Below are 9,793 nucleotides of genomic sequence, written 5' to 3'. Positions count from 1 at the left end.
TTCCTCCACAACAGACACCTGAGCCATGGAGTCATGGTGGACCCCCACATCATGTCCAACCCTAAAACATGGACTCCAAACATAATCAGGGACCTCATCTGCCTCCCTTCCCTCCCCACCACCCCAAAATGACAGAGGCTATGACACAGGTGTAAACAATGCTTTATGGGGGGGAGGGGTGTTGGGACAGGACAGGCCTCCAGGTAATAAATAACACGTACTCGCAATGGCAGGGCCAGGGATGCTGAGGCCAAATGGCCCTGGTCTCAGGCTTTGTGAACTCTCTGAGTATGTTCAAAGAGGAGTTAGGGGTTCAGGGGAAACAGGGGTTAGCCAAGACAGAGGAAGCAGCAGCAGGTTCGGAGAGATTCCCCCTTCCCCCATGGCTCAGTCTTGCCCCTCAGCCAGGCCCCACCAGGCCAGGGAAGGGAGGCCGGTGGCAGGGCAGCTTCTCTGGGGCCAGGGCAGGTGAGGGGCTCGGCCTCCCAGGGCCTGGGTCTGGGCCCCAGACGGAAGGACAGGGCTGGTCCTGGAGAGCAGGTGAGCTGTAAGAAAAGTGTGAGGTGAACTGGGGGGTCCCAGGTCTGTCAGCTGCAGCTTTGTCGCCTTTCTGGGTATCTTCCTGCCCTCCTATCTATGCCCTTCTGTCTATACTTTTTCTCCCTAACTTGCTACATTTTCTGACTTTCTGTTTCTTGTCTGCAGGTAATGTGCGCTCTCACTCTGAGGGCACCCACATTCCCCTGTGTATTTGCCTCAGAGAGCTGTCTCCTTGAGTCTGTAGAGGGGCGTCTTGGTGTCTACATTCTGTATCCCCACATTTGTATCTCTGTGTGCCTCTGTGTTCCTGGACTACCTAAACTCTAGGTCTCATTCCAGTGTTTTCCAAGTCAGAGATACATTGGACAATCGGTTCTTGCTTTGTGGTTATCTGAAGACAGCATTACCTGTGAGCTTCTAGAAATACCCAGATCACTTCAGAATCTCTGGGGTAAGGCCCAGGCATCAGTAGCTTTTAAAGCTCTCCAGGTGATCCCAATGTGCACAACTGCATTAGTGGGGAGGGAAATCAGTTTGGTGGGCCTTGAGCAATTTTTCACTGAAATAGAATAAAATAAAAAATACCAGAGTGCTTCATACATAATAATGTTGGTCCACAGACACAGAAAGCAAGTGGGTGTAGGTCAGAAGCTGGAGGGGGAACAGAGAGTGAATGTTTAAAGGGTATGGGGTTTCCTTTTAAAATGATGAAAATGCTTTGAAACTAGACAGAGGTGATGGTTGCATAACCTTGTGAGTGTACTAAATGCCACTGAATTGTACACTTTAAAATAGCTAAATTTATGTGAATTTCACCTCTGTTTTAAGAATATTAGTATGAGGAAAATGTGTGTTTTAGTTTTCTATGTGTGTGACTGCATTAGACCAACATACAAAGTGTATTTCCTCCTGTAGATTGCAATCAACAGTTTCAAAATGCACTCATTAGATTTGATTCACTGAGAAAACCCTGAAACAGACTCAAAACTATGTCCTGAGGTGAAACCCATCTGTTTCTACACAGCCCAGAGTCTTTAAATTGGATAAGAAGAAAAATAATAAACGGTCTTTAGTTTATTGAGTCTTAGTTTACTGACTGTCAGGCCCTGTTCTCAGCACTTTACATGACTTAATTAATCTTCTCAATACTCACTTGAGGTAGGTACTATTATTAGCCCCACTTACAGATGAGGAAACCAAGGCCCAGAGACATTAAATAATTTGCCAACAGTCACGCAACTATGCAGTGAGAGTCGGAGTATAAATGCAGGCAGCCCAGCTCTGGAGTCTGTGATGAGTCACCTTCTCAGATGGGGGAGACAAACACCACACAATGTAAGTAATGATGGAGGGGACAGAGTTGAACACTTTAAAAAGGAGGGACAGGGGCTTCCCTGGTGGTCCAGTGGTTAGGACTCTGCGCTTTCACTGCCGAGGGCGAGAGTTCCATCCTTGGTTGGAGGACTACGATCCAACAAGCCATTCAGCACAGCCAAAAAAAGGAAATAATAATAAAAAGGAGGGGCAGTTGTCAGACTGCCCATCTAGAGACAGTGACCCCTTTTGGGAAGAGACATTTTAGCAGAGACCTGATGATGAATAGGAGTTGGCCTGAGAAGGGAGGTAGGAGGACAGGCATGGCTGATGCAGAGGCCTGGAAGGAAAGGAGCCCCACCCCAAGAGCTCACCCTTGACTCATCTCTCTCAAATCCATTCATCTGGAAATTATGTTGGCTCTGCTGTCAAAGTACCTGTGTCCAAGGTCTAACCACTTTGCTCCAAGGCCATCCTGGAGCTGCCAATGGCTGGGGCGGGGGTGAGGGGGGTGGTGGCGAGTGGGTTTGAAGCAGAGAGACAAGAACTGTCAAGATGTAGTCACCCACAGAGAGGTGAGGATGGGACCAAGTCTTTCAAGCCTGCCAAGGACTCTGAACCAAGCATAGGGGAAGCAAGGCTTCCTGGATGAGGCAGGGGAGGTTACCAGAAGAACAGAGGGAAAGAAGCAGATTTGTGCTTTACGATTACATCAAGAGGGGACACGCCTGGATGCAAAAATGATCTAACCTAAGTCACCTTTCAACCCCTCCTCTGCCCCCACCCTGGTCCTGTCCACCATAGTCTTGAATTTGCAGTAGCCTCCTCACTGGTTTCTGGGCAACCACCCCTGCCCACCCCATCCCCACCCCCACCCGCCCCCCCCCCACAGTCTCTCTGTTTGCAGCCAGAGGGGCCCTATGAACACCTGAATCAGATCCTGTCCCTTCTCTGCTTGTATAAGCCAGAGCCTTCCCCGTGGCCCACGAGGCCCTCACTCATCTGCTTCCCCCACCCCAACCTCATCTTCTGCTCACCTACCCCCCAACACACTCACACACACACATCCACATACACATCCACTCACTCCACTGCAGCCACACTGGGTGCCTTGACTTCCTCACCCAGGGGAGGCAGGACCCTACCTCAGGGCCTTTGCATTGGCTCTTCTTTCTGCTTATAACACTCTCCCCCCAGGTCCCCACACGACCCCCTCCCTCACCTCCTTCAGGTCTTTGCTCAAATGTCACCTTCTCAGTGAGCCCTCCCCACATCATCCCATTTGACCGTCCACTCCTCCACCTCCCCACCCTGCTTGATTCTTCTCCATAGCTTTTATCTCTCTGGCTGTTATACGGTTTGCTCCTGGGTCTTGTTTATTGTCTGTCTCTTCCACGAAGGCAGGGATTCTTGCCTGTTTTCCCCACTGCTGTTATCCCCCATGCTGTGAACAGGGTCTGGCACATAGTAGGTGCTCAACAGACATTTGAGGAAGTATGAATGGGAGGGTCGGAGATGCAGGGCAGAGAGCTGGCAGTGGGATGAGAAGAATGGGTGGATCTCCCGTGTCTGGGAAGACAGCCCCTTTTCCTGATTGTGTCTCCTTTTCTACGTCGCTGTCTCTGCTCTGTCCTCCCCATTGCTGGGAGACCAGCCCTGCAGCTCCCGGGTCCCCAGAATCCCACCTGACTCTGCAGGTCTCAGCAGCCACAGGGCTGAGGGGCCACGGCCTGGGCACTCCGAGGCTGCCGCAACTGGCGAAGGGAGGCATCACCGTACTGAATGCCGGAGCCCATCCTCTCCGGGTCCAGCTCACCTGGGGGGAGGGAGGGGAGAGGTCAGGACCAGTCCCTGGAAACCTCTGGGCTCTGCCTTCCACTCCCAGGCCGGTCAGTTGGGGGTCTCACCTGAGTCAATCTTGTTCAGAATGGTGCGGGCACACTTCAGGAATGCCTCCTCCACATTCTCACCCGTGAGAGCACTTGTTTCCAGGAACATTAGCTCTGGTGGGGGCAGGGGGACAGACACTCAAAAGACGGTCAGGGCCTCAGTCAGTCTCCAACCTCCACTGCTACCTGCTCTGACCTGCTACCTCTCATTCTGTCCCTCAAGCCTTCACTTCGGGCCTCCATACAATATGTTCCCCTGCCATGAATGCCCCCTTCCCCAGGTACCCACCGGGCTCTACCCTCAGAACTCAGCTCCTATCTCCTCCTCCAGGAAGCCCTCCTGACTTCCCAGGGTGAATCAGGTGCCTCCCCGGGGCTCTCATTGACCTGTTCGCCTCCCCCTTCCCAGCCCTGGCCTCTTTGCACTATCACTCTCTGGAAATGGTCCTCCTCCCTCCGTCCCATGAGAGCTGGGCCCAGGGCTGTTTTCATCACTGTGTCCCCAGCACCATCCAGCACAGGCCCCATTTACAGTCCACCCATTAGCCATGTGACAAGGCCTCACAGTAAGTGAGAGCCAGCATTCAAACCCACATCTTTCTGATAGCAAATCCTCTAAACCTAGAGGTTACAAAATGAAGGAACATGGACAGACCCTAAGTCAGCAGATGTGAGCCAACACAATGTTTTCAAATGAGTTTAGACCTGCATACCTCTTGTTGTAGTCACTAGTTTAGTTTTTGGATTCCACATATAAGTGATACCAAACAGTATTTATCTTTCTCTGACTTACTTCACTTAGTAATATGTTCCAAGTCCATCTATGTTGCTGCAAATGGCATTATTTCATTCTTTTTTATGGCTGAATAGTATTCCATTGTGTATATATACCACTTTATCCATTCATCCGTGGATAGACAGAGGTTGCTTCCATATCTTGGCAATTATAAATAATACTGCTATGAACATTGGGGTATCTTTTTGAATTTGTTTTTTGGTTTGTTTTTTTTTAAGATACATACCTAGGAGTGGGATTGCTGTGTCACATGGTAGTTCAATTTTAGTTTTCTGAGAAACTGACATACTGTTTTCAAAAGTGTTGCGCCAGTATACATTCCCAACAACAGCGTACCAGGGGTTCATTTCCTCTAAATCCTCGCCAACATTTGTTATTTGTGGTCTTTATGATGATAGCGTACTTACATACCTTTCAGTGTGGCTGTCAGTCTTGTCCATTCCCCTAACATCAGTGCCTGCTAACCTGAGGGTCTCCCCTGCCCTTCTCCCTTATTCACAAAATGTGCCTGTCCCCTATGGCCATCAGGGTTTGCAGCCTCCACCTTATACCAATATTCTATGCTGCCTCCCCATGGTGGCTGAAACCTTCTTAGCAGCCAACATTCATCAAGCACCCATTCATCCAAGCCGTGCCAAGAGTTCCCCTGGACCAGCTCCCTTTAACCATCATACGCCATGTGAAGCAGAGTGTGTGATAGTTAAGGGAGGTGGTCCAGAGGGGCACCCATTTTTCCAGATGGGGAAACGGAGTGGTCATATAGCCCGCACATGGCCAACACCCAGATCTGAATGCAGACCTCTAAAGTTGCACATTGCCCTGCTGAGCAGAGCCACAGAGAGCTAGGGGGCTCTCCCAGGCTCCCCCTGAACGGCCCCCATTCCTCTGCTGGTCCCCTGCCCCACTGATCCGCCACCTAGCCCTCACCGTTCTCCTGGGCAAAGCGGGAGGCCTCCAGGAAAGTGACCTCACGCTCCGGATCCAGGTCCTTCTTGTTGCCACAGAGAATGACCACGATGTTGGGGCTGGCCAGTGTGCGCGCATCCGTCAGCCAGGCAGCCAGCGAGTTGTAAGTCTCCCGGCTGTGGAAAAGGGAGCCAGGAGGCAGGCAGGTGCAGTGGCGGCGGCAGCCCGGGCCCCACCCCACCCGCTCCGTCACCCACCTGGTGATGTCATATACCAGCAGGGCTCCGGCTGCCCCTCGGTAATAACTCCGTGTCACCGACCTGTGGGGCCAGGGGGACCCAGTCACCCCCGAGGCTGGGGTCTGCCCCAAGACTGCCCCCCTCTGCGGAGAGAGACTGGTGGTTCGGAGGCCCCCCTGCACTGCTGGCCCCTCCTCCTAAACCTGGCCATGGTCTGGGTCTCACTACAGTTTCTCCCACTGGTAGCCTACTTCCCTCAATCTTTATCTTGGCTGCCTGCCTCTGTCACAATCTCTCCCTACCATTTGTTTGTCTTTGGCCACACCATGTAGCTTGTAGGATCTTGACCAGGGATGGAACCTGGGGACCTCGACAGTGAAAGTGCCAATCCTAACCACTGGACCACCAGGGAATCCCCTCTCCCCACTTTTGACTCTCTCTGTGTCCCTGTCTTTCTGCATCTCTTCCTTGGTATGTACCGTTCTATGTCTTGTATGTGTATCTATCTTTTTTTTTTTTTTTTGTATCTATCTTTAATTCTCTATTTCTCTCCATCTCTGTTGGTCTGGCTCTGTCACCCTTTCCCTTTCATTCATCGTTTCCCATTCATTCAACATTTTCTGTCATCCCCCCTTTGCCCAGTCTTGGGCAAGCACTACGCAACTACATCTGCTCAGCTCTCTCCTGCTGTTTGGGGAGGCCCCGTTCCCAGGGTGGTTAACTGTCTGCTTCTTGCTGTGTCACCAGGCTGGATCCCTCTGGAACTCGTGCAGTCACACCACAACCATTTACAGAACACTTACTGCCATCTTGGCGCAGTCGCACACCTCTCTCTCCTGCATCCTCTCTTTGTCTCTGGGCAGCTCACAGAATGAACTCTTACATGAATATTAACTCAGAAGATACTCAGTGCTGACCAGGGACCACCCTTTCCCAGGAGCTGGATTCCCTTGTTTCTCTCTGCTGGCTATTTCTCACTCAGGGTTTCCATGTGTCTATCACTTTTTCTGCAGACATTTCCTGAAGACATACTGTGTGCTGAGCCCTCCACATTGGCCTGTCCCCCAGAAACATCCATTTCTCCATCTCTCTGGCCACACCTGTCCCATTCTCCCTGTCTTTGTTTCTCACCTCTATTTGAGTGTCCTAATCTCCCTCTTCTCTCTCAGTCTGTCTCTTTTTCTCCCTTCCTGAGTGTCTGTACCTCTCAACTTTCCTTCTCTGTTTCAGTCATTTTCAGTTACTCTCTGCTCCTTGCCCCACCTCAAGCATCTCCTCCTCTCCAGGCCTTATTGCTCCCTGGAAATAAGTCTCCATCCTTCCAGCCATATGGGTCTATCCCACAGGGTCTCGCTAGGGTCGGTCATCCTTCCCTGGCCCTCCCACTCCTAATCATGCTTCCTTCTCAATCTCTTTTTGTCTGTCTGCCATCCTCTCTCCAAGATACCTTCTTTCTTTGACTACATGGACCTGCTCATCACAGTCTCTCTTGCCCTCTCTCTCTACCTTGCCCACCCTCTCAGTGTGCCCTTGCTCCTGTCATTATGGTTCCAGGTAACTCTGCATGCCTCTTTCCCTTCTCTCTCCTCCCCTCTCCCCCACGCTTTCTCACTGGGAGCCCAGCCCACCTACCGAAACCGCTCCTGGCCAGCTGTGTCCCAAATCTGTAGCTTCACGGTCTTCCCACCCACGTTGACCACCCGAGATCCAAACTCCACGCCAATTGTGTGGTTGGAGTCCTGTTTGACTGGGAGTGGGAGGGAGAGAAGAGACAGGAGGGCGCTCAGAGGATTCCCCGTCCCTGAGGCCTGTGAAACCCATTCTCATTGCTGGGTTGACTGAGGCTCAAGGAGGACCTCGCAAAGAGTGTATATCAAAGGACGGACCTGGCAGCCAGCACTGAAGTTGTACCTAAGGCCAGCCCCACCCCTGCCCAACAGCTGCCTACTTGCCCCCACCATGGCCCTGTCCATGGTTTAGTGCACCCAGAACCACTCCCAGAAACTCACATTTATTCTCAATGAACTGATGAAGGAGACATGATTTGCCTGTTCCTGCACTGCCAATCACCAGGAATTTGAAGAGGAAGTCTGAGCGGATGGAGCCAAATTCAAGAAAAACCCATTCGGAGAGAAAGACATGGAAAGATGGAAACCAGGAGAACATCACAATTACAGGGAGAGAAACAGACACAAGCAGATACAGAACTGTGGGTAACAACCATTACAGATAATTCTTGCAGAGTGCTTACCACATACCCAGCACAAGTAAAAGTCTTTTCTTACATCAACAACTCACTTAATCCTCAGGAAAGCTCTGTGAAGGAGGTATACTAATAATTATCCCCATTTTCCAGATGAGAAAACGGAGGTCTTGAAAGGTTAACTGACTTGCCCAAGATCCCACTGCTAGGTACAGCTGGGATTCAAACCCAGACCAACTGGCTCCAGAGTCCAAGTAACTATTACTTTGCTAAAGCCTCTTGAAAACCATTTTATCAAGGACTACAATCTTGTCCTTACCCCCCCTCCCCTCCCCGCCCCACAACTTCGCTTCCTACCACTTTCTGATTCATTCACCGCACTCCAGCCTCTGGCCTTGTCTACTCCGTGAAGATGACAAGCTGTTTCCTACCTCAGCCTCTTTGCATTGTTCCCTCAGCTTTTCTCTATTCGTTGAATGAATGCAGCTCCCTCTGACTCTTAATCCATTGTTCTTTCTACTGAACCCTGTTCTCCCACTTTCTACCCATCCATACATCCGGATTTTCCAACTCTGTCCCTTCTTCCCTCCCGCAGTCCGAGGCACTACTGCTAGTCTCAAGCTTAAGCCCCACCCCTTGCCGCTAGTCCCACCCCCTAGTTAAAGAACTACGCACCCGCAACCGCATTCCAGCCCTCTCCCAGGGTAATCCCTGGGTCCAGAGCATCCCTTCAGTATCCCCCAGACCATCAAGCTTGATCTTTGCCATTCACAGTCAGCTCCGCCCAATCTACCCAGGCTCCGCCCAGACACAGTGAGGATCATCCTTTCCTTCAAGGTCTACCATGACCCATCCTCACTGCATCCCTTAAATCCCGCTCCAGATTTCGCCCACACCCCAGACCCTCAGGCTCCGCCCAAATTAACTAAGCTCAGCCTCACACCCACTAAACCCCTCCCAGCAGCCTCTAGGCTCTGCCCCATAATACCAGGCCCCGCCCCCTGGCATATAAGGCCCCGCCCCATACACAGGCCGCATCCTTCCTGGGCCCAGACCCCAGACCCCAGCGTCCGCCCACCACCCTCACCGTAGGTCTCAGCCATGACTCGGTGGCGGCCGCTTAGGGCCGCAAAATGGCGACACGGCCGCGCCTGCTCCTCGGCTGGCAGCCGCTCTGCTCGGGGTGCAGCCCCGGCTCCTTCCTACTCCCGGGGCCGGCGCCGCCACTTCCGCCTCCACCCCCCTCCGGCGCGACCCGCTAACGCTGCGGGATACTAGGGAACGCTTCCCCAAGGCCGGGATTGGAGGACTCGGCAGGTAGGGGGCGGGACAAAGGCGCAGATTGGTGGTAAGAGGAGCAGGGTCTAAAGGGGCGGGACCAAGACGAGCGATTGGTGGTGCCACAAATGCTTCGCCCAGCTCCGAAACGGATTTGGTCTGGAGCCCAGGGGCAGAGTCGAGATTCCAGATTGGGTAGGAGCGGACTTGGGGGCGGGGATAAGGATACAAAGAACGGAATAAGTGTAAGATTGACAGAGCCTAGAAGAGGAACTACCTTGAGCTGGAAGTACTGATCTCAAAGGCAGGAAGGATGAAAACTGGGATGGTACGCACAAATTAACCTCCTACCTCCCTTTGCGGAAAATCTTACAAGAGAACCCAGAAAACCTCTGCTCTATGATTTGTGTCTTGCTCATGGTCCCATTGGCTCATTCCCAACAGTTCAATAGTTCTCCTATTGGTCTAGAAAGGACACTATAATTCCCCAATATGGCTGTTCAGTTATTCCATCTTCTCATTTATTTGTCTGTAATAGCTAAGCTTAGGAGCCCACCTCGACCGAGCTTGGAGCAGAGCCTTCAGCCCATGAAACTCTGCCTAGCAACCACTTATGTCACCACAGTTG

At 51.8% G+C, this 9,793-nt stretch overlaps 1 protein-coding gene across 2 annotated transcripts; it reads right to left on the bottom strand.

Moving 5' to 3' along the window:
* Window positions 1-146: 146 nt before the first annotated feature.
* Window positions 147-9,720, bottom strand: RAB4B (RAB4B, member RAS oncogene family). 2 transcript variants are annotated; one of them, XM_043899220.1, is made up of 8 exons: window positions 8,975-9,720; window positions 7,694-7,774; window positions 7,317-7,431; window positions 5,703-5,765; window positions 5,467-5,621; window positions 3,762-3,857; window positions 3,540-3,670; window positions 147-545 (listed from the first exon to the last, which is right to left on the bottom strand). In XM_043899220.1, the coding sequence occupies exons 1-7, from the start codon at window positions 8,988-8,990 to the stop codon at window positions 3,555-3,557; spliced, it is 642 nt and encodes a 213-aa protein (XP_043755155.1). In that variant the 5' UTR covers window positions 8,991-9,720; the 3' UTR covers window positions 147-545; window positions 3,540-3,554. The 2 variants fall into 2 exon arrangements, with proteins under 2 accessions (XP_043755155.1, XP_043755156.1); XM_043899221.1 differs by lacking the exons at window positions 7,317-7,431; window positions 8,975-9,720 and adding an exon at window positions 8,319-8,485.
* Between the last annotated feature and the right edge of the window lie 73 nt (window positions 9,721-9,793).

Source organism: Cervus elaphus, chromosome 4, assembly GCF_910594005.1.
Source record: "Cervus elaphus chromosome 4, mCerEla1.1, whole genome shotgun sequence".
Taxonomy (NCBI): Eukaryota; Metazoa; Chordata; class Mammalia; order Artiodactyla; family Cervidae; genus Cervus; species Cervus elaphus.
Note: the sequence above shows the minus strand (reverse complement) of the source record. Positions and strands in the feature narration are given on the sequence as shown.

Excerpts from the sequence above, each read along its gene's own strand:
- RAB4B (XM_043899220.1), bottom strand. Across the intron at positions 5,766-7,316 it reads GCTGGCCAGGAGCGGTTTCG|GTCGGTGACACGGAGTTATT; the intron begins GTAGGTGGGCTG and ends CTGGCCCCACAG. Across the intron at positions 3,671-3,761 it reads TCTGAACAAGATTGACTCAG|GTGAGCTGGACCCGGAGAGG; the intron begins GTGAGACCCCCA and ends CCCTCCCCCCAG.